We start from the raw sequence: 24,557 nt of genomic DNA on the forward strand, positions 1-24,557 counted from the left end.
GGTCAGTCTGTGTAACTCTCCCTCACTGTGCGGTGGGTCAGTCTGTGTAACTCCCTCTCACTGTGTGGAGAGTCAGTCTGTGTAACTCCCCCTCACTGTGCGGAGAGTCAGTCTGTGTAACTCCCTCTCACTGTGCGGAGAGTCAGTCTGTGTAACTCCCCCTCACTGTGCGGTGGGTCAGTCTGTGTAACTCCCTCTCACTGTGCGGAGAGTCAGTCTGTGTAACTCCCCCTCACTGTGCGGTGGGTCAGTCTGTGTAACTCCCTCTCACTGTGCGGAGAGTCAGTCTGTGTAACTCCCTCTCACTTTGCGGAGGGTCAGTCTGTGTAACTCCCCCTCACTGTGCGGTGGGTCAGTCTGTGTAACTCCCTCTCACTGTGCGGAGAGTCAGTCTGTGTAACTCCCCCTCACTGTGCGGAGGGTCAGTCTGTGTAACTCCCCCTCACTGTGCGGTGGGTCAGTCTGTGTAACTCCCCCTCACTGTGCGGTGGGTCAGTCTGTGTAACTCCCCCTCACTGTGCGGTGGGTCAGTCTGTGTAACTCCCCCACACTGTGCGGTGGGTCAGTCTGTGTAACTCCCCCTCACTGTGCGGTGGGTCAGTCTGTGTAACTCCCCCTCACTGTGCGGAGAGTCAGTCTGTGTAACTCCCCCACACTGTGCGGTGGGTCAGTCTGTGTAACTCCCTCTCACTGTGCGGTGGGTCAGTCTGTGTAACTCCCCCTCATTGTGCGGAGAGTCAGTCTGTGTAACTCCCCCACACTGTGCGGTGGGTCAGTCTGTGTAACTCCCCCTCACTGTGCGGTGGGTCAGTCTGTGTAACTCCCTCTCACTGTGCGGTGGGTCAGTCTGTGTAACTCCCCCTCACTGTGCGGTGGGTCAGTCTGTGTAACTCCCTCTCACTGTGCGGTGGGTCAGTCTGTGTAACTCCCCCTCACTGTGCGGAGAGTCAGTCTGTGTAACTCCCCCACACTGTGCGGTGGGTCAGTCTGTGTAACTCCCCCTCACTGTGCGGTGGGTCAGTCTGTGTAACTCCCTCTCACTGTGCGGAGAGTCAGTCTGTGTAACTCCCCCTCACTGTGCGGAGAGTCAGTCTGTGTAACTCCCCCTCACTGTGCGGAGGGTCAGTCTGTGTAACTCCCCCTCACTGTGCGGTGGGTCAGTCTGTGTAACTCCCCCTCACTGTGCGGAGAGTCAGTCTGTGTAACTCCCCCTCACTGTGTGGAGAGTCAGTCTGTGTAACTCCCCCTCACTGTGCGGAGAGTCAGTCTGTGTAACTCCCCCTCACTGTGCGGTGGGTCAGTCTGTGTAACTCCCCCTCACTGTGCGGAGAGTCAGTCTGTGTAACTCCCCCACACTGTGCGGTGGGTCAGTCTGTGTAACTCCCCCTCACTGTGCGGTGGGTCAGTCTGTGTAACTCCCTCTCACTGTGCGGTGGGTCAGTCTGTGTAACTCCCCCTCACTGTGCGGAGAGTCAGTCTGTGTAACTCCCCCACACTGTGCGGTGGGTCAGTCTGTGTAACTCCCCCTCACTGTGCGGTGGGTCAGTCTGTGTAACTCCCTCTCACTGTGCGGTGGGTCAGTCTGTGTAACTCCCCCTCACTGTGCGGTGGGTCAGTCTGTGTAACTCCCCTTCACTGTGCGGTGGGTCAGTCTGTGTAACTCCCTCTCACTGTGCGGTGGGTCAGTCTGTGTAACTCCCCCTCACTGTGCGGAGAGTCAGTCTGTGTAACTCCCCCTCACTGTGCGGAGAGTCAGTCTGTGTAACTCCCTCTCACTGTGCGGAGAGTCAGTCTGTGTAACTCCCCTTCACTGTGCGGAGAGTCAGTCTGTGTAACTCCCCCTCACTGTGCGGAGAGTCAGTCTGTGTAACTCCCCCTCACTGTGCGGAGAGTCAGTCTGTGTAACTCCCCCTCACTGTGCGGTGGGTCAGTCTGTGTAACTCCCCCTCACTGTGCGGAGAGTCAGTCTGTGTAACTCCCCCTCACTGTGCGGAGAGTCAGTCTGTGTAACTCCCCCTCACTGTGCGGAGAGTCAGTCTGTGTAACTCCCCCTCACTGTGCGGAGAGTCAGTCTGTGTAACTCCCCCTCACTGTGCGGTGGGTCAGTCTGTGTAACTCTCCCTCACTGTGCGGAGAGTCAGTCTGTGTAACTCCCCCTCACTGTGCGGTGGGTCAGTCTGTGTAACTCCCTCTCACTGTGCGGTGGGTCAGTCTGTGTAACTCCCCCTCACTGTGCGGAGGGTCAGTCTGTGTAACTCCTCCTCACCGTGCGGTGGGTCAGTCTGTGTAACTCCCTCTCACTGTGCGGTGGGTCAGTCTGTGTAACTCCTCCTCACCGTGCGGTGGGTCAGTCTGTGTAACTCCCCCTCACTGTGCGGTGGGTCAGTCTGTGTAACTCCCCCTCACTGTGCGGTGGGTCAGTCTGTGTAACTCCCCCTCACTGTGCGGAGAGTCAGTCTGTGTAACTCCCCCTCACTGTGCGGAGAGTCAGTCTGTGTAACTCCTCCTCACCGTGCGGTGGGTCAGTCTGTGTAACTCCCCCTCACTGTGCGGAGTGTCAGTCTGTGTAACTCCTCCTCACCGTGCGGTGGGTCAGTCTGTGTAACTCCCCCTCACTGTGCGGTGGGTCAGTCTGTGTAACTCCCCCTCACTGTGCGGAGAGTCAGTCTGTGTAACTCCCCCTCACTGTGCGGTGGGTCAGTCTGTGTAACTCCCTCTCACTGTGCGGTGGGTCAGTCTGTGTAACTCCCCCTCACTGTGCGGAGAGTCAGTCTGTGTAACTCCCCCTCACTGTGCGGAGAGTCAGTCTGTGTAACTCCCCCTCATTGTGCGGAGAGTCAGTCTGTGTAACTCCTCCTCACGGTGCGGTGGGTCAGTCTGTGTAACTCCCCCTCACTGTGCGGAGAGTCAGTCTGTGTAACTCCCCCTCACTGTGTGGAGGGTCAGTCTGTGTAACTCCCCCTCACTGTGCGGTGGGTCAGTCTGTGTAACTCCTCCTCACGGTGCGGTGGGTCAGTCTGTGTAACTCCCCCTCACTGTGCGGTGGGTCAGTCTGTGTAACTCCCCCTCACTGTGCGGAGAGTCAGTCTGTGTAACTCCTCCTCACTGTGCGGTGGGTCAGTCTGTGTAACTCCCCCTCACTGTGCGGTGGGTCAGTCTGTGTAACTCCCCCTCACTGTGCGGAGAGTCAGTCTGTGTAACTCCCCCTCACTGTGCGGAGAGTCAGTCTGTGTAACTCCCCCTCACTGTGTGGAGGGTCAGTCTGTGTATCTCCCCCTCACTGTGTGGAGAGTCAGTCTGTGTAACTCCCCTTCACTGTGCGGTGGGTCAGTCTGTGTAACTCCCCCTCACTGTGCGGAGAGTCAGTCTGTGTAACTCCCTCTCACTTAGCGGAGAGTCAGTCTGTGTAACTCCCCCTCACTGTGCGGTGGGTCAGTCTGTGTAACTCCCTCTCACTGAGCGGAGAGTCAGTCTGTGTAACTCCCCCTCACTGTGTGGAGAGTCAGTCTGTGTAACTCCCTCTCACTGTGCGGTGGGTCAGTCTGTGTAACTCCCCCTCACTGTGCGGTGGGTCAGTCTGTGTAACTCCCCCTCACTGTGTGGAGAGTCAGTCTGTGTAACTCCCCCTCACTGTGCGGAGAGTCAGTCTGTGTAACTCCCCCTCACTGTGCGGTCGGTCAGTCTGTGTAACTCCCCCTCACTGTGCGGAGAGTCAGTCTGTGTAACTCCTCCTCACTGTGCGGAGAGTCAGTCTGTGTAACTCCCTCTCACTGTGTGGAGGGTCAGTCTGTGTAACTCCCCCTCACTGTGTGGAGAGTCAGTCTGTGTAACTCCCCCTCACTGTGCGGTGGGTCAGTCTGTGTAACTCCCCCTCACTGTGTGGAGAGTCAGTCTGTGTAACTCCCCCTCACTGTGCGGTGGGTCAGTCTGTGTAACTCCCCCTCACTGTGCGGTGGGTCAGTCTGTGTAACTCCCCGTCACTGTGCGGTGGGTCAGTCTGTGTAACCCCCCCTCACTGTGCGGAGAGTCAGTCTGTGTAACTCCCCCTCACTGTGTGGAGAGTCAGTCTGTGTAACTCCCCCTCACTGTGTGGAGAGTCAGTCTGTGTAACTCCCCCTCACTGTGCGGAGAGTCAGTCTGTGTAACTCCCCCTCACTGTGTGGAGAGTCAGTCTGTGTAACTCCCCCTCACTGTGCGGAGAGTCAGTCTGTGTAACTCCCTCTCACTGTGTGGAGAGTCAGTCTGTGTAACTCCCCCTCACTGTGCGGAGAGTCAGTCTGTGTAACTCCCCCTCACTGTGCGGAGAGTCAGTCTGTGTCACTCCCCCTCACTGAGCGGTGGGTCAGTCTGTGTAACTCCCCCTCACTGAGCGGTGGGTCAGTCTGTGTAACTCCCCCTCACTGTGTGGAGAGTCAGTCTGTGTAACTCCCCCTCACCGTGCGGTGGGTCAGTCTGTGTAACTCCCCCTCACGGTGCGGTGGGTCAGTCTGTGTAACTCCCCCTCACCGTGCGGTGGGTCAGTCTGTGTAACTCCCCCTCACTGTGCGGAGAGTCAGTCTGTGTAACTCCCCCTCACTGTGTGGAGAGTCAGTCTGTGTAACTCCCCCTCACTGAGCGGTGGGTCAGTCTGTGTAACTCCCCCTCACTGAGCGGTGGGTCAGTCTGTGTAAGCCCCCTCACTGTGCGGTGGGTCAGTCTGTGTAACTCCCCCTCACTGTGCGGTGGGTCAGTCTGTGTAACTCCCCCTCACTGTGCGGTGGGTCAGTCTGTATAACTCCCCCTCACTGAGCGGTGGGTCAGTCTGTGTAACCCCCCCTCACTGTGCGGTGGGTCAGTCTGTGTAACTCCCCCTCACTGAGCGGTGGGTCAGTCTGTGTAACCCCCCCTCACTGTGCGGTGGGTCAGTCTGTGTAACTCCCCCTCACTGTGCGGTGGGTCAGTCTGTGTAACTCCCCCTCACTGTGCGGTGGGTCAGTCTGTGTAACTCCCCCTCACTGTGCGGTGGGTCAGTCTGTGTAACTCCCCCTCACTGTGCGGTGGGTCAGTCTGTATAACTCCCCCTCACTGAGCGGTGGGTCAGTCTGTGTAACCCCCCCTCACTGTGCGGTGGGTCAGTCTGTGTAACTCCCCCTCACTGAGCGGTGGGTCAGTCTGTGTAACCCCCCCTCACTGTGCGGTGGGTCAGTCTGTGTAACTCCCCCTCACTGTGCGGTGGGTCAGTCTGTGTAACTCCCCCTCACTGTGCGGTGGGTCAGTCTGTGTAACTCCCCCTCACTGAGCGGTGGGTCAGTCTGTGTAACCCCCCCTCACTGTGCGGTGGGTCAGTCTGTGTAACTCCCCCTCACTGTGCGGTGGGTCAGTCTGTGTAACTCCTCCTCACTGTGCGGTGGGTCAGTCTGTGTAACTCCCCCTCACTGTGCGGTGGGTCAGTCTGTGTAACTCCCCCTCACTGTGCGGTGGTATCAGTTCCTCCACACTCTGTCAGCCTTTCTCAAACTTGGAACTCATCTCCTGAAGTAACTGAAGATCTTTTCACACCTTTTTAATGAACAATGCGATCTGGAAACCATCCGAGGCAGCCTCTTATTTGTTTACTCTTAAATTGTACAAACATTTTACATGGCTGTCCGTGGATAAAAATGGAGATTAAATAGTGCTTTTTTTCCCACAGTGTTGCTGGTGAACTGTCTCCGTGTCACTCAGCATTAGATCGAGCCTTGGCACATACTTAATGCAATCGAAATTATAAACTTCTCTAATAAACTGCTGAAGTGTTTGGACTTGACAGTCCATTACACGATGTACTGATATTGTCAGTTGTGTCGTGTGGGTCAACACAAAAGGCAAATGTTCAACTCAGAGCTGTCAACAACAATCGAGGGCAAACTGTCACAAAGTCTGTGTGAGCGACTAGATAATCAGAATGACACCAAGGTGAGCAGCTGACATGTGCAGCACTGTGACAAAGCAGGAACGCAATGCAATGCCACACTGGAGACGGAAAGAATTTTTTCTAAAACTTTGCAACACAAGCTTCTATCCATTTCATCTTTAGGTAAAATGCAAGTTGATCCACACTTTGAACAGAATTCAATCTCTGTGCGGAATTTGTTGTTTGTAATCCCGTGAAGGCGATGCGGAGTGAAATTGGATGGATGTAAAACAGACGCCCGATCCAATCCTATCAATTTCCTGCCTGCTAGGTTTGATTGAAATTACCCGACATGTCACCACTCGTGTGGAAGATAAATGGCCAAATGAGCTGGTTAGGCTGATTGCCCTGTTTTGGTGTTGTAATTTCCCTGTAATTTATTCATTCCATGTTGAATAAATTAGTCTAGCTGTTGGCAGCTTCAAGCACGGTCTGTTTTTTTGCACTCAGTCACAATTAACAGCCAGAACCTAAGTGGCTGCAAGTGGTCTATCCAATAAGATGGAATAGTGACGAGGGGTCACAGTTCAAACCCTGGGTATATCACATTGACTTAGATATTGGGCAGTTAAAGATTTACTCTGGGTCTAGAGACCAAGGACTCACTTTTAGCGGTGATCTGTATAGAATAAAGGAAAAATAATATGGGAGCGGGCGTCAAATTGATTTGGCAGAATGCCTTATCAAAAGAACTTTCAAACATGCTCCAAGACCTAGCTGGTGATAGGAAAGGCACTTTGCGTCAGATCCTTCCCATATATTCGGAGTCTCACCCTCTCCGCATGTTGCCCTCAAATGGCTGTGGTGTAACGTGCCTTTGCAAGGAAGATCTTCATAGAATCATAGAATCCTACAGTGCAGAAAGAGGCCATTCGGCCCATCGAGTCTGCACCAACCACAATCCCACCCAGGCCATATCCACATATCGCTACATATTTACCCACTAATCCCTCTAACCTATGCGTCCCGGGACACTAAGGGGCAATTTAGAATGGCCAATCAACCTAGCCCGCACATCTTTGGACTATGGGAGGAAACCGGAGCACCCGGAGGAAACCCACGCAGACACGGGGAGAATGTGCAAACTCCACACAGACAGCGACCCGAGCCGGGATTCGAACCCAGGTCCCTGGAGCTGTGAAGCAGCAGTGCTAACCACTGTGCTACCGTGCCGCCCCTGTATCTGGAGAGAGATACAGTGGTATTTGTCGAGGTTCATCCTGAGCAGGACTCTGTGCTCGACAAGCTGTTCCCAGGGACGTACACTGAGACAAGCATCAGCTGCGGCTGGAGGGTCATCAACTCGGTGGAAGGCGCTCTTTGGTCTGCCCGAAATCTGCTGGTCCACCAGTACAAGCAGCTGCCTCTGACTGTAACTCAGAATTCTGTGTAGGCCATTTAGGATTGAGATGAGGAGAAATTTCTTCACTCAGAGTATAGTGAACCTGTGGAATTCTCTACCACAGAAGGCTGGGGAGGCCAAGTCACTGAATATATTTAAGAAAGAGATCGATAGATTTTGAGATTCTAAAGGTATCAATGGCTACGGGGGTTTGCATTGGGAGAGAGCATCAGCAATGATAATGTTGAATGGTGGAGCAGGCTTGAAGGGCCGAATGTCCTACTCCTGCTCCTATTTCCTATTGTTGTAGACTGGCACATTCTAAAGTTTGGGATTATGCACTGAGTTGGGACAGACGTTGCAGAGGCATGATGGGGAACATTCGCTGCTTAACCATCGTGCACTAAGGGGCTGGAAATTGTATAGACCCCCTGGGGATATACAGTGAATATTACATGTATCATAATTGTGTTGAAGCACCTCAGAGTGCAAAATGATCTATGTAGACAATTTAAACATCATTGCACTTTGTGTAATGCTCTTCCAGATATTTTATGAATAAACTACACTTTTGCAAAAGCACAGAGTAAAAACAGAGGAACCGAGAGGAATGGAACATTCGGCCTCTCTAACCTGCTCTGCAATTCAACATGATCAGCGTGTTCCCCTACTCAACTCCACTTTCCCACCCACTCCCACATCCCTCGACTTGCCCAAGAGACCAAAAACCTGTCAGTCCCAGCCTTAAATATACTCAATAATGGAGCATCCACAACCCCCTGGAATAGACAATGCCAAAGATTCACAGCTCTCTGAATGAACAATGTTTCCCGATTCCAGATATAAATAATTGACCCCTTACCCTGAGATCCGCCTTCTAGATTCCCCAGCCGTGAAAACAATCTTCTTTTAAAAATTCATTTTTCGGGACTTGAGTGTCGCTGGCTGGGCCAGCATTTCATTTCCGTCCCTAACTGCCCTCCATTTCAGACGCAATTGAGAGTCAACCACATTGCTGTGGGTCCAGAGTCATGTGTAGGCCATGATTCCCTTCCCTAAAGAGCATTAGTGAGCCAGATGGGGTTTTACAACAATCGACAATGGTTTAATGGTCACCATTTGACTTTTAATTCCAGATTTTTAGTGAATTCGAATTTCATCATCTGCCGTGGTGGGATTTGAATCTGGGTCCCCAGATCTTGCTCTGGGTCCTTGGATTACTAGTCCAGTGACAATACCACTGCACCACTTGGCCACTGTCTCCCCTAGTGTCTACCCTGTCAAGCCGCAACAGGATCTTGTATGTTTCAATGAGATTGCCTCTCATTCTTCCAAACCCCAGGGCATACAGGTCCAACTTACTGAGCCTTTCATCATAGGACAGCCCAGCAACCAATTGGTTGTCATAGCAGGGACCAATGCTAGTGAACATTCACTGTATCACCTCTAAGGCCAGTATATCCTTCCTTCAGTATGGAGACTGAAACTGCATACTGTATTTCAGGTCATCAAAGTCCTAAACAATTAACAAGCCTTGTCTTTATACACCAAGCTCCTTGCAATAAAGGCAATATGGTATTTTCTTTCCATATTGTGTGCTCCACCTGCATGCTAACTTTCTATGTTCTTTGTGCAAGTATATCCTAGTCTTTCTAAACATCAACATTTAGAAAATATTCTGCTTTTCTATTCTTACTGCTAAAATAAATAACCTCACCTTCCCTACCTTATATCCCACCTACCACCTTGTTGACCACTCACCTGTCCATATCTCTTTGTAAACACTTTTATATCCTCCCTACAGCTCACATTCCCACCTAGCTTTGTATCATTATTAAAGTTGGATTCACTATTCTGGGTTTCTTCATCTAAATAATTAACATAGCTTGCAAATAGCTGAAGCCATAGGATTTATCCTTAAGGCATTCTACTAGTTAAACCTGCCAAATTCAAAATGCCCCATTTATACCCACTCTCTGCTTCCTGCCAGTTAACTAATAATTCCATCTATGCTAATATATTACTCCCAACTCCATGAGCCCCTATCGTGTGCATTAACCGATTGTGTGGCACCTTACCATATGCCTTTTGGAACTCTAAGTATGCCATATCTACTGACTGCCCTTTATCTAATCTCCTCATTACATCCTCAAAAGATTTTATTATAATTGTCAAACATTTGGTAAATCCATGTTGATTCAGTCTGATCATAATATAGTTTTCCTACTGCATTGTTAAGACTTCCTTAATAATAAATTTCAGCATTTTCCTGATAAATGTCAGATTAATTGACCTGTAGAGCCTGTTTTTAATGGAATAAATATTAGTAATATATGTAAAAGAAATGTGTTAAAGGTTTGCATTTTTTTAATTACGCGGGAGCTTAGGGAACATATTGTTTCTCATTATTATCTCAATGGCAACACCTTGGCCAATCAGAGTTGACTTGCCAACCCTTTACTCCTGTAGTAAAAGTTGTTATGATTGTTTGAAATTTGGCATTCTTGAGTTTGTCCTGATGAGTGCAAGGTGAAAAACTTCAGCAGCATGTCTTTCTTTTTACCAATATTCAAATACATATTTGTTGAACATTTTGAATTGTTTCTTTGAATATTTCCCACTATATATTTACCACCATACATTTAAGTCTATTTATCTAATAGAAATCATAGAAACCCTACCGTGCAGAAGGAGGCCATTCGGCCCATCGAGTCTGCACCGACCACAATCCCACCCAGGCCCTACCCCCACATATTTACCCACTAATCCCTCTAACCTACACATTTTAGGATTCTAAGGGGCAATTTTTAACCTGGCCAATCAACCTAACCCGCACATCTTTGGACTGTGGGAGGAAACCGGAGCACCCGGAGGAAACCCACGCAGACACGAGGAGAATGTGCAAACTCCACACAGACAGTGACCCGAGCCGGGAATCGAACCCGGGACCCTGGAGCTGTGAAGCAGCAGTGCTAACCACTGCGCTACCGTGCCGCCCCTCCGATTCTAATAAGCCTTAGTCAGCTTTTGTCTCATGCACATGTAATCGGCTTTAAGTCTAGGGTTGTTATTTGGGAATGCAATATGTTGCTCTCAAACATAATATGCAATTCAATTGTATTATGACCACTTTTCCCAGGGGATCATTTAGAATATAATGAACCAATTAAACCTGCCTCATTACACACAGTACTAGTTATAAAATAGCTATATCCCTAGTTGGTTCCACAACATATTACTTCCACAAACTGTCACAAAAACATTCTAAAAACAGATCTTCCAGGGCAGCACGGTGGCACAGTGGTTAGCACTGCTGTCTTGCAGCTCCAGGGACCCGGGTTCAATTCCGGCCCTGGGTGACCTAATGGAATTTGCCCATTCACCCAGTGTCTGTGTGGGTTTCCTCCAGCTGCTTCGGTTTCCTCCCACAGTCCAAAGAAGTGCAGGTCATGTGGATTGGTCATGCTAAATTGCTCCTTAGTGTCCCAAGATGTGTAGGTTCGGTGGATTAGCTATGGTAAATACATGGGGTAATGGAGATAGGGCGGGAGAGAAGGCCTGGGTAAGATATTCTGTCAGAGTCAGTGCAGACTCGATGGACCAATTGGCCTCCTCTGCACTGTAGAGATTCTACGATTCTATGACTACCTTTGCCAATTTTAATGGTCCAGTCTTAGTGAAGGTTTAGTGCTCCACAATTATTAGATTACAAATTCTAATTATTTCTTGCTTAATGCTATGTCCAACACTATGACTTTTGTTATGGAGCCTATAAGCTGCTCCCATCATTGTTTTCCTATTCTCCAACTATATTAGAGTTTATTTATTGGTGTCACAAGTAGGCTTACATTAACACTGCAAAGAAATTACTATGAAAATCCCCTAGTTGCCACACTCCGGCGCCTGTTCGGGTACACTGAGGGAGAATTTAGCATGGCCAATGCACCTAACCAGCACGTCTTTCAAAATGTGGGAGGAGACCAGAGCACCCAAAGGAAACGCATACAGACATGGGGAGAATGTGAGGACTCCGCACAGACAGTGGCCCAAGCTGGGAATTGAACCTGGGCCCCTGAGTGCTAACCACTGTGCCACCTTGCCACCGTATTGATGGGGAGAAATAAAGTATAGATAATTTCTGCCCTGTTCAAATTCCAAATATGGCAAGACCAATCTCCTATGAAACTAGAGAGCTGATGATACATGGTTTGACTTTTCAGATGTTATTTGTGAATCTGGGTATTGTTTAACTTTGCCTAATAGGATTTTTCATTGGAGGGGAATGGTAGTTTGGGACAGTTACCTTGTAAACTGCTAACAAGATGGGTGAAAATCCTGATTGAACATCATTTTAGATACAATGGGATAGTTAAAACATCACGTTTTTATGGTTAGTGTTTCTGAAATTTAGATTATTGAAGATCGATGTCCATGTTCCAACTCTCTGTTACTACTATACTATCCTCCCAGTGAGATCATGGACCCAAGGATATACAAATCTATTCATTTGTCATCAAGATAATGATGAGTAAAGATACTGCATAGGATGGTAATGAGTTATTCAGGCCAGAAGGTGCCTGGTTTAATTTCTGCGATCATGATTAAAAGTGATTTGACTCAAAGATACATAGAACATAACAGCGCAGTACAGGCCCTTCAGCCCTCGATGTTGCGCCGACCAGAGAAACCAATCTAAAGCCCCTCAAATCTACACTATTCCAATAGGAGGCAGTTGCACCATTGTCAGATCTGCAGGTGTTGGCAGGGTCATGATCAGAGGCAACATTGTGTCTCTGGGCTCTTGCTGTGCTCTCACCTAAATCTCTGAAACTCAAGTGTGATGTTTCCTTCAGCATGAAAGGAATATGCTCTGTTTTGAAATGCTCAGACTGGGACTTCTCTGCTGTTCTACACAAACTGATGGGAGACCTCCCCCCATCCCCCCGGGCCCCTCGCATTAGCTTTGTGGTTTGAGAAGGTCTTGCAAAGTATCCCTTATTTGTTCACCGTAAAAACTTCCCAGTGAATGGGATCTCCAACTGCTCTCTTTGGCCGGAATTCTCCGGTCTCGCACGCCCCGCTACGGCTGCCAGCGAGAACAGAGAATGTGGTGCTCAGCTAAATCTCCATTCACAGCAGCGGGACTGGATAATCCCTGTCGTGGGCGGGATTGGAGAATTCCGGCCTTTATATCAACAGAGAAACTTCAAAACAGGCATGTGTGTGAACCAGAAGTAGACCACAGATCTGATTCCAAAATCTCGTGCATTTCTGGTTAGTTGCTGTAATGGATCCTACATCTGAATAATGTTATTTTTACTTCCCAGAGTTGGTAATTGGATGTTTTGACAGTCGGAAGGAAAAGCTTTTAATTCTGACTGACCAGGTGGTGTGATGTCTGATTTCATTGTTGTAGCTGTAAGTGTAGGACTGAGAGGATCCAGGAGCTAAAGTTAAGGCTCTGTACTATGTTTACCATGTTGGATTTGTGTACCAGGTACAGCAACTCACTTTAACATGTAGGAAGGAGCTGTCACAGTGAAATGGATTTTGATAGCTATTTTGCATTCTGCGTTTTTCCACAAACCTTTACCACAGCTTGACAGAATCAAAGAGAAACATGAAACAGCGGAACAGAGTATAGAAACTCCTCAGTCATTCCAGCTTTGCTAACTGTATTGATTGAGCTGCTGCATAATCTCACACGTTCATCCGGCAGTAAGGATACTCCAATTGTAAGCAATAAAAGAACTAACTTCACAAAGTAAATCAAAAAAGGTTTAATAAAGAAACTTCATTACACAACACTCAGGCCCCGCCCTGGGCCACACGAGCTCCCCACAATCCCCATCTGCTTTTTATTTATACTACCTGGTCAGCTGACCACCAAATCACTTTGCCATTGGTTACATTGTCTACCGGGTCAGCTCACAGCAAGTTACCATTGGTTACATTATAACATCACAGAGTCACTGGGGAGATGCAGGGTCAAATTTTACCAGCCCGCCTGCCACAGGAATTGGGTGGGGGTGGGGGGGGAGGGGGAAAGGGGGGTGTGGAAAGGGTGGACCATGGAAAGGTCTGTTGACTTGAGGCGGGACTTTCCTGTTTCGGGGCGAGCGAGGTCGCAAAATCCTGCCCCTGATCTCCCGGAACAGGTACGGGATGGGGAGGGAGGTTGAATTCTTAAATACCTGAAACCGGACTTCAAGTCATTGCAAATGTGCCCACTCTGATTTAACTGGGATGGTTTGGTTGGGGAGGTGGGTTGAGGGGGGGGAGCGGTCAGATGAGTAAACCGACCTCAAGAGGTAATGGCGAATCATTAATTTAAATATGATAATGAGATTGCTGCTTCAGACTTTAACAACCCTTTTAGATCTTTTAACTGTGGGGTGGGTTTCGCAGACCTCGGGAAACCCAGCAAGCACACAGGGAGACCGAAGCCCAATCATGCACTGAAGTATTTTCCAGCACTGCCTGCGGGCCAGGGCTTTCTCCAGCCTCCCTCCTTGAGATCCACTGACCACCCCAACTTCAATGTCTATGCCAACCCATTATTTGATTTGCCTGCTGCAAGCGCAATAGTTAATTTCCTGCCTCTCTTTTAATTTCTTCGATATTAAATTACTAGAAAGGATTCACAGCACACGAACACGCCAGCTTATGCATATAATGTTTATATTCCATCGGAACTTCTTCCAACTCCATCACACCTAATTCCATAATGATGACCTGTATTTAGACTATCACTAATTGATACAAAAAATGTTTCCTGATTTATTTTATTCAAACCTTTTGAACACTTCCATCAGATCTCCTTTTAAGAAAGGAACAATGTGCCCAGAATCTTCTAAAAGAGATTTGAATAAGCCAGAGGATGGAATGCAGAGGGACCTGGGTGTTCTTGTGCATGAATCACAAAAAGTTGGTTTGCAGGTACACCAAGTAATTAAGAAGGAAAATAGAATTTTGCCCTTAATTAGTAGAGGGATGGAGTTTAAAAACAGGGAGGTTATGTTGCAGCTGTATAAGGTGCTGGTGCGGCCACACATGGAGTACTGTGTACAGTTTTGGTCTCCTTACTTGAGAAAGGATATACTGGCACTGGAGGGGGTGCAGAGGAGATTCACTAGGTTGATTCCGGAGTTGAGAGGGTTGGCTTATGAGGAGAGACTGAGTAGACTGGGACTATACTCATTGGAATGAATGAGGGGAGATCTTATAGAAACATATAAGATTATGAAGGGAATAGATAAGATAGAAACAGGGAAGTTGTTTCCACTGGCGGGTGAAACTAGAACTAGGTGGAAAAACTAGAATAAAGTGGAGCAGATTTAGGACTGAGTTGAGGAGGAACCTTGTCACACAAAGGGTTGTGAATCTGTGGAATTCCCTGCCCAGTGAAGCAGTTGAGGTTACCTCATTGAATGTTTTTAAGGCAGTAAAGGAATTAAGGGTAATGGTGAGCAGGCGGGTAAGTGAAGCTGAGTCCACAAAAAGATCAACCATTATCTTATTGAATGGTGGAACTGGTTCAAAGGGCTAGATGGCCTATTCCTGCTCCTAATTCTTATGTTCTTATGAGTGCTACAGGAGGCCTTTAGCAATGTGTCTAATTCATACAATACATAGTTTCACCTCCGCCCTGCAATTGTGGTGGAGTCAAGTGTCTTCTGTAAGTAGACATGAACCATGGAGAATCCCAGTTTCAAGTGGAGAACAAAAAGTTTTTTAAAAACCTGCTCTTGGAACTCTTCCATTGACAGGCTTAGGAATACAAAAAATGTTCTTTTAATTTCAATAGTTAGATGTTGCATTGCAAGTCAAATATGTTTTCACTATGATGATTGATTAGAGGGCTCTTGACCATGAACTGAAGTGAATCAAATGTCCAAAATCCATTTAAATTGAAAACTGAAATCTTCAGTTTTCACTTAGCAAAAAGAAAATAAACAAACACCTACTCCTGGACTGCATTGGTTGACAGGACATCTGGTGTAGCTCCAGAAAGATGCATACAATCTTTTTTTCAGTTTTAATAGTCTCTATTCTTTCCATTTAGAAAGGTTTATTTTTACAATGAAGTCATCATGAATCCTAGGCTGAGTTTCAAAATCTATAGAACTTATCAAAGCAAGGAGCTGTGTAGACTGTTTGATTGGCAGTTTTAAGAGATCAGGAAATGGTTATCAATCTTTGATGTGGTTACTGAACAGGAGTTTATTTGTTCTTTCAGAGAATGACCATTTTAGGCGATTTAACTGTTTTTAATGATTCCTTTAAATCAGAGCTTTTTTCTCGGTATGAAGTGTGCTTGAGTGGGAGTTCTATTACAATATTAGAAGATCATTTTTTCATATACATTCCAAAGAGATGACTCCTGAGGTCTGCCTATAATGGATGGGGCACAGAGTGGGTATAGAGGCTATGAGAAGCATGAATTGAGAGTCTGAGGGGACATGGAGGTGACATGAGGGCCTAGGGGCATGGGAAGGGCACAGGGATATGAGGGGGAATGGAGGGTATGTAGGGTGTTTGAGGGCTTGAACTGTATCATTACAACTGGACCAATGTCTCAGTTAATGAAAGAAATCTCTCCAACTTGCCAGCCATGGAATTCACATTTGGCCTTTCTCAGGTCTGCCTCCGGAGGTGATGGGTTTGACACCATCCCACTCCCGAGGGGAAAATATGGTGGGTGAGGGTCTTTTAAAAGGATGTGAATCTACCAAGTTAGGTCATTTCCTGACTCCAACTTTCAGCTTCATTGACGAAAATCCAGCCCCTTGTGTTTGAGCACCTCATAACAATGTGGCTGAGATAGTGTGTTTCAGGACAGACCCTCCAATAGGCAAAGCTCATGTATAAACGTCTGCTTTGTTGTATTCAGCATTTTTTAAGCAGATGTTCACAATTCTGTAGTTGAAAGTCCTGCTCTCAATACTCCACCTCACACAGAAGAACGGATCCACAAGCGAGTTTTATAGGTGACAATAACTTATTTCCCTCTTAGAGACATTATTTTAAATGCTTTTTGACTCTCGATCTCAAGATCAGCAACAACAATTGGCATCTATATAGTGTTTCTAACTTAATAAAACTTCCCAAGGTGCTTTACTGGAACATTATCAAACCAGGGCAACATGGTGGCATAGTGGTTAGCACTACTGCCTCACAGCGCCAGGGACCTGGGTTCAATTCCGGCCTTGGGTCACTGTCTGTGTGGAGTTTGCATGTTGTCCCTGTGTCTGTGTGGGTTTCTTCCGGGTGCTCCGGTTTCCTCCCACCCTCCAAAGATGTGCAGATTAGGTGGATTGGCCATGCTAAATTGCCCCTTAGTGTCCAAAGATGTGTAGATTAGATGGATTAGCCATGGTAAATGTGTGGGGTTACAGGAATGGGGCAGGGGAGAGGGCCTGGGTAAGGTACTCTGTCAGAGAGTTAGTGCAGACCCAAAGGGCCAATGGCCTTTTCTGTACTGTAGGGATTCTATGAAGATGTTTGGGGATGTATTACCTTTTATTAGGAAGGTGACCAAAAGCGTGAGCAAGCCTTATGAAGCATTTTAAAGGAGAATAGAGAGCTACAGAGGTTAAGGGAGGGAATTCCAAATCTTCTGGCCTAGGCACCTGAACACACAGTCACCGCTGGTGAGCTGATTAAAATGGGAGAAACACAAGAGGCCAGTATTGGAAAAGCAAAGAAGTCCCAGCGGGTTGTAGGGCTGTCGGAGATTATAGAGATCGGATGAGGCAAAGCAATGGAGGGTTCTGAACTCAATAAGAAATTTAAAATTGAGCTGTTGCTGCAATGGGAATCAAACTAGAAAGTAAACATGGGAACGTTGGATGATTGGGATTTGATGTGAGTCAGGGCGTGGGCTGCAGTGATTTAGATCAGTTAAGCTTACAGAGTGGAAGATGGGAGGAGGCCAGTGGAAATATTTCATAAGAAAGCATTATTCCAGTAATCTCAGAAAGAGTCACTAACAAATGGGTGCTTCAGCACTGTTTTTTTAGAGGATTGTTCATCCCCTACAGATTTCTAGCCTTGTGATGGGATTGCTAGTGCCTTGGAACTCTGAGGTATAAGATGAGAGGAATGTCAGCTGGAATTAGTCCTTCAGGGACCTTCATCATTGGAAATTCTGCTTTGGATATTTTAAAGGTGGGCGACTGGGCCCAGGGATTTGCTTGGGGAATTCAGAAAGGAGCAGAAATGTACGAGTGGCCAATTAAAATGTGTCACTGACCTGAACACCACCATTTAAAATTTGTAAGTTATTAATCACTAAACCAGACCTTCTATCTCTCCTGCTCCTCCAGGCTCCACGAAATTAAGAATCTGGATCACTGTTGGAGCGTCCTCCAACATTCCAGTTTAAGGTTTTCCTGTTGGGTGTCCCAATGGATGGGGTGTGTATCATGCAAGCTCCACCCATTGCAATCACCATCCTGTCTACAATATTTGACCTCGATGTGCATGTCACAAGTGTCCTCCTGAAGCAGGTGTGTAACATGTCACCCCTTCACAAAATGCTACACAAGATGGCGGTGTCTGCAGCGCTAGTGTAAACAGGCTGGAAGTAACATGGCGCCATCTTGGTTGGGAGCATAAGAGTTACCTCATGGTAAGTTATCACAGTGACTATATATTAAGATATTGCTCTGCCAGTTCTTCGATGACAAACCATTAGTGAACCCATCTGGTTCACTAATGTCCTTTAGGGAAGCAAACCTGCCATTCTTACCTGGTCTGGCCTACATGTGACTCCAGAGCCAAAGCAATGTGTTTCTCTCTCAACTGCCCTCCAAGAGCAACGAGGGATCAGGTATAAACGCTGGTCAGCCAGCGATGCCCATATCCCAGGAATGAATAAAAAAAAAACCACTGGAGTTAGCTCCAGCATAGCATAGCTATATAGGATGTAGACTATATGATCATGACTAATGATCCAGAAACCCAAGGTAATGCTCTGGGGACCCAGTTTCAAATCCCACCATGTCTGATGGTGAAATATGAATTCAATCAAAATCTGGAACTAAAAAGCCTAATGATGATCATGAAACCATTGTCAATTGTCATAAAAACCCATCTGGTTCACTGATGTCCTTTAGGGAAGGAAATCTGCCGTCCTTACTTGGTTTGCTCTACATGCGACTCCAGAGCCACAGCAATGTGGTTGACGCTTAAATGCCCCTCTGAAATGGTCTAGTAACCCACTCAGTTCAAGAGGAATTAGGGATGGGCAACAAATGCTGGCCCAGCCAGTGACACCCACATCCCTTGAATGAATAAGGAAAAAGTCTTTCACTCAAACGCCAATAAATTGAACCCAGAACCCAGTTCTCTTCTGAGACATATGAGGTAACGATTCAGATTACACAGCACAGGAGGAAATGTTTTACCTTCTCAAAATATTTGATCTCATATTCCAGAATGATGCCATTGGGCTGGTCTGGTTCTTGCCACATCAGAGTCACACTGTTCTGACTGGTGTTCTCCTGTTTGACAACCAAGATCTGTGATGGGGCTGGAAACACAGAGATACGACTGGCATAAAACAGCTCAAATTAGTCTGCACATTGAAGAATTAGCAAATTGGAGTTACATATAACGGATCAATCATTAGCCAGTTAGCCCAATATTCCAGCTACAGCAGAATAGAGGTTATGTTACAGTACGGATATTCCAGAGGGCTGGATTAATGATCTGGAGACATGAGATTAAATTCCACCATAGCAGCTGGGGGCTTTAAATTCCATGAATTAAATAAACCGTATGGTAGGTGGTTGCAGAAAGATAAATCTCACGGGAACCAGGGTGAGGTATCTAAATGGATACAAAATTGGCTTCTTGACAGAAGCCAGAGGGTGGTTGTAGCGAGTTGTTTTTCAAACTGGAGGCCTGTGATCAGCGGTGTGCCTCAGGGATCAGTGCTGGGCCCACTGTTATTTGTCATTTATATTAATGATTTGGATGAGAATATAGGGGGCATGGTTCATAGAAATCATAGAAACCCTACAGTACAGAAAGAGGCCATTTGGCCCATCGAGTCTGCACCGACCACAATCCCACCTAGGCCCTACCCCCATATCCCTACATATTTACCCACTAATCCCTCCAACCTACACATCTCAGGACACTAAGGGCAATTTTTAGCATGGCCAATCAACCTAACCCGCACATCTTTGGACATTGGTTAGTAAGTTTGCAGATGACACCAAGATTGGCGGCATGGTGGACAGTGAGGAAGGTTATCTCCAATTGCAGAGGGATCTTGATCAATTGGGCCAGTGGGCTCATGAATGGCAGATGGAGTTTAATTTAGACAAATGCGAGGTAATGCATTTTGGTAGATTGAACCAGGGCAGGACTTACTCAGTTAATGGAAGGGAGTTGGGGAGAGTTACAGAACAAAGAGATCTGGGGGGTGCATGTTCATAGCTCCTTGAAAGTGGAGTCACAGGTGGACAGAGTGGTGAAGAAGGCATTCGGCATGCTTGGTTTCATCGGTCAGAACATTGAATACAGGAGTTGGGACGTCTTGTTGAAGTTGTACAAGACATTGGTAAGGCCACACTTGGAATACTGTGTGCAATTCTGGTCACCCTATTATAGAAAGGACATTATTCAACTAGAAAGAGTGCAGAAAAGATTTACTAGGATGCTACCAGGACTTGATGGATTGAGTTATATGGAGAGGCTGGATAGACTGGGACTTTTTTCTCTGGAGCGTAGGAGGCTGAGGGGTGACCTTATAGAGGTCGAAAAAATAATGAGGGGCATCGACAAGGTAGATAGTCAATATCTTTTCCCAAAGGTAGGGGAGTCTAAAACTAGAGGGCATAGGTTTAAGGTGAGAGGGGAGAGATACAAAAGTGTACAGAGGATGGTGAGTGTCTGGAACAAGCTGCCAGAGGTAGTAGTAGAGGCGGGTACAATTTTATCTTTTAAAAAGCATTTAGATAGTTACATGGGTACGATGGGTATAGAGGGATATGGGCCAAATGCGGGCAATTGGGATTAGTTTAGGGGCTTTTAAAAAAAAGGGCGGCATGGACAAGTTGGGCCGAAGGGCCTGTTTCCATGCTGTAAACCTCTATGACCCTATGACTATGACTCTATAAACCTAGAATGAAAAGCAAGTCTCGGTAATGGTGACCATCGTACTACCAGTTTATATTTTCAAAGCCATTTGCTTCACTCGTGTCCTTCAGGGAGGGAAATCTGCCGTCCTTACACAGTATGTGACTCTAGGCCAACAGAAATGTGATTGACTCTGAACTACCCACTGAAATGGCCCAGGAAGACATGCTGTTGCCGCAAGGGCAACTAGACATGGGCAATAAATGCTGGCTTAGCTTGTGATGTTCATGTTCCTTGTCAAAAAATGGAAATACAACAGTAGTCCAGCAACTGAAAAGCCACTATAATCCAGTCAAATGCACCATTAAGCATCTCCAACATTTACACTCAGTAATGATAACATGCTAACTTTCTGAAAAACATAATTTAATTTCACATTCACAAGATGCTTGGTGAAACCAGACCAAATAGTGTGCTGGTAACAGTGGTCAACTCTGAGGAGTCAAGTGGCTCTCACCAAATAAGGCATGGTGGCAGAGTGGTTAGCGCTGCTGCCTCATAGCACCAGGGTTTGATTCCAGCGTTGGGTGACTATGTAGAGTTTGTACATTTTCCCCATGTCTGCATGGGTTTCCTCTGGGTGCTCCAGTTTCACCGCACAGTCCAAAGGTGTGCAGCTTAGGTGAATTGGCCATGCTAAATTGCTCCTTAGTGTTCCAAGATGCATAGGTTAGATGGATTAGCCATGGTAAATGTGTGGGGTGGCAGAGATAGGGTGGAGGAGAGGGCCTGGGTAAGATACTCTGTCAGAGAGTGGGTGCAGACTGATGGGCCGAATGGCCTCCTTCAGCACTGTGGGATTCTATGGTACCCTTTTGGAGGGGTAATATACCCTTTTGGATTTGGTCCCGGGGCAGCTATAGGTGTCATTTTGGAGAGGTGGCCTTTGTGAGAGTTATAATGCCCACTGGGAGAGGTTGGGATTGTTGAAATTAGACATGAACGTGCATTAGAAAGTACACAAACTCATTGGAATTAGCAAGCACTGGCATTTTCAAAAGAGTTGTCAAGACAATTGTCAAGAGTGAGGTCAAGGGTAGGTGTCAAAGCGGGGTGTCATGCTGTCAAGGAATTTAAATCGCCTACCCTTTAAATGTAACAAAAACACTGCTGTTAAAAACCGCTTGTTACTTCACTCTGTCTGTTTATATAAATGTATATGCTACTGTTATAGGATGATTGATTTCATTATCACAGTGGTGCACCTATCGGTTCACAGTTTGACAGTTCCAATTGCTTATAAAGTGTTTAAAGTGAGACAATGAATGCAAGTGTTTGTTTTTGTAAGGGATTAAAGGAAGTTAAATGTTGTGAATTCGTTTTTTTAATCTTTGGCAGTGTTTTGTTTTGAAATATTGCATTCATCAATAGACATTAAAAAACATTATTTTAATCTCAGGATGGGTCCTGAGATTAAAATATGGTGGATACTGGCTGGTCTGGCATGGAGGGGATAAGTAAAAAGGGTGGTGGATGGGGGGCATGAGTTTTCACCATTGGCTACAGAGGGCTATGGGGATGAGTGGGGGGCATGGGTTGATATGGAGGGTATGTGGGGGCCATTTTTAAACCTTTATTCATTAGTCACAAGTAAGGCTTACATTAACGCTGCAATGAAGTTACTGTGAAAATCCCCCAGTCGCCAAACTCCGGTGTCTGTTCGGATCAATGGACCGAAGCAGCTCGTCTTTCAGATTGTGGGAGGAAACTGGAGCACCCAGAGAAAACCCACACAGACACAGGGAGAATGTGCAAACATGCAGGGGGTGGGTGGGGGAATGAGGTGGCATGGGTTGGAATTGATGGGACATGGGGGTGTGTGGGAGGGTGAGGGGGTGAGAGGGGTGAGTGTTGGAGAGCTTTTTTTTTGTTTTACTCCTTTTTAGATCATCAACCAAGTGGGGAAGCAGCAAGGCCGGCCTTCTGCCCAGCTTGTCTCTGCCTCCAGAAACCTCCAAACTCTTTCCAGGGATGGTGGCGCCAACCCCTTTCCACCCGCCTCCCCAGAATGAAAATCCAAACTTCCAGGGCACTGTCTGCCGGGTTGGGTTTACGGAGCCGGAATTGTTCCGATTCTGCAACCCCGAACCTGGAGTGGAAATTCAGGCCTCAGTCAAGGCGGATGAGCATATTCTACTGAAACCTGGCCCAACCATCAACAGATAAAGAAAACCAGTCATGTGTCATTCAGTAATGTTAAAGTGGACAGAATGAGAGGGAGTGTCTGACCTATCCAATGGGCGGCATGGTGACATAGTGGTTGGCATTGCTGTTTCAACTCCAGGGCCCTGGGTTCGATTCCCGGCTTGGGTCACTGTCTGTGTGGAGTTTGCACATTCTTCCCGTGTCTGCGAGGGCTCCGGTTTCCTTCCACACTCCAAAGATGTGCAGATTAGGTGCATTGGCCATGCTAAATTGCCCCTTAGTATCCCAGGATGCGTAGGTTAGAGGGATTAATAGGGTAAATAGGTGGGATTACAGGGATAGGGCCTGGGTGGGATTGTTGTCGGTGCAGATTTGATGGGCCGAATGGCCTCCTTCTGGACTGTAGGGTTTCTATGATTCTCTCAGAAGTGAATCTGTCGATAGCAGTGAGGAGGGAATGTTGCAATCAGTTCCACATTTAAAATTTGAGCTTCAATTTGTTTGAAATGGAAGTATCAAGTCCAAAATTTTGATATAAGCCACATGCTGATCACTCTTGTTGGAAGAATAGCAAAAATAGTTGTTCCCAAGTTACATAAGCTAACAAACATGGTGGCACAGTGGTTAGCACTGCTGCCTCACAGCGTCAGGGACTCGGGTTCAATTCCCGGCTCGGGTTACTGTCTGTGCGGAGTTTGTACATTCTCCCTGTGTCTGTGTGGGTTTCCTCCGGGTGCTCCGGTTTCCTCCCACAGTCTGAAAGACAGGCTGGTTAAGTGCACTGACCATGCTAAATTCTCCCTCAGTATACCTGAACAGGTGCTGGAGTGTGGCGACACTATAACTTCATTACAGTGTTAATGTAAGCTTACTTGTGACAATAATAAATAAACTTTAAACTTAAAAAATGAAAACAATGAATGGTGAGTGTATTCATTTCCTAAATTATATTTCTCATCAGTATTTACTGTTGAGAAAAGCATGGATGTCAGGGAACTTGGGGAAATAAATAGTGATGTCTTGAGGAGTGTACATATTACAGAGGAGGTGGTGCTGGAAGTCTTAAAGCGCATTAGGTTAGGTAAATCCCCAGGACCTGATGAAATGTATCCCAGGACATTATGGGAGGCTAGGGAGGAAATTGTGGGTCCCCTAGCAGAGACATTTGAATCATCGACAGCCTCAGGTGAGGTGCATGAAGATGGGAGGGTGGCAAATGTTCTGCCCGTTTTTTAAGAAGGGCTGCAGGGAAAAGCCTGGGAACTATAGGCCGGTGAGCCTAACGTCTGTGGTGGGTAAGTTGTTAGAAGGTATTCTGAGAGACAAGATCTACAGGCATTCAGAGAGGCAAGGACTGACAGTCAGCATAGCTTTGTGAGTGGAAAATCATGTCTCACAAATTTGATTGAGTTTTTTGAAGTTGTAACCAAGAAGGTAGATGAGGGCAGTGCAGTTGATGTTGTCTACATGGACTTTAGCAAGGCCTTTGACAAGGTACCGCATGGTAGGTTGTTGCATAAGGTTAAATCTATCGGGATCCAGGTGAGCTGGCGAATTAGATACAAAATTGATTTGATGATGGAAGACAGAGGATAGTTGTAGAGGGTTATTTTTCAAACTGGAGGCCTGTGACCAGCGGTGTGCCTCAAGGGATCAGTGCTGGGCCCACTGTTATTTGTCATTTATATTAAGGATTTGGATGAGAATTTAGTAGGCATGATTCGTAAGTTTGCAGATGACACCAAGATTTGTGGCATAGTGGACAGTGAAGAAGGTTATCTAGGATTGCAACGGGATCTTGATTAATTGGGCCAGTGGGTCGATGAATGGCAGATGGAGTTTAATTTAAATAAATATGAGGTGATTCATTTTGGTAGATTGAATTGGGGCAGGACCTACTCAGTTAATGGTAGGGCATTGGGGAGAGTTACAGAACAAAGAGATCTAGGGATACAGGTTCATAGCTCCTTGAAAGTGGAGTCACAG

The 24,557-nt window shown here is 47.0% G+C and overlaps 1 protein-coding gene across 1 annotated transcript in view; it reads right to left on the minus strand.

Annotated features, from left to right (window-relative positions):
- The window catches only part of LOC144509692 (ephrin type-A receptor 8-like), a 383,076-nt gene that overhangs the window by 140,111 nt on the left and 218,408 nt on the right, over nucleotides 1–24,557 (minus strand). The window contains exon 4 of the mRNA XM_078238475.1: nucleotides 18,662–18,810. Within this exon, the coding sequence (XP_078094601.1) occupies nucleotides 18,662–18,810 (149 nt within the window). The remainder of the gene's footprint in view (nucleotides 1–18,661; nucleotides 18,811–24,557) is intronic.

Source organism: Mustelus asterias, chromosome 22 (assembly GCF_964213995.1).
Source record: "Mustelus asterias chromosome 22, sMusAst1.hap1.1, whole genome shotgun sequence".
NCBI classification, from domain to species: Eukaryota; Metazoa; Chordata; class Chondrichthyes; order Carcharhiniformes; family Triakidae; genus Mustelus; species Mustelus asterias.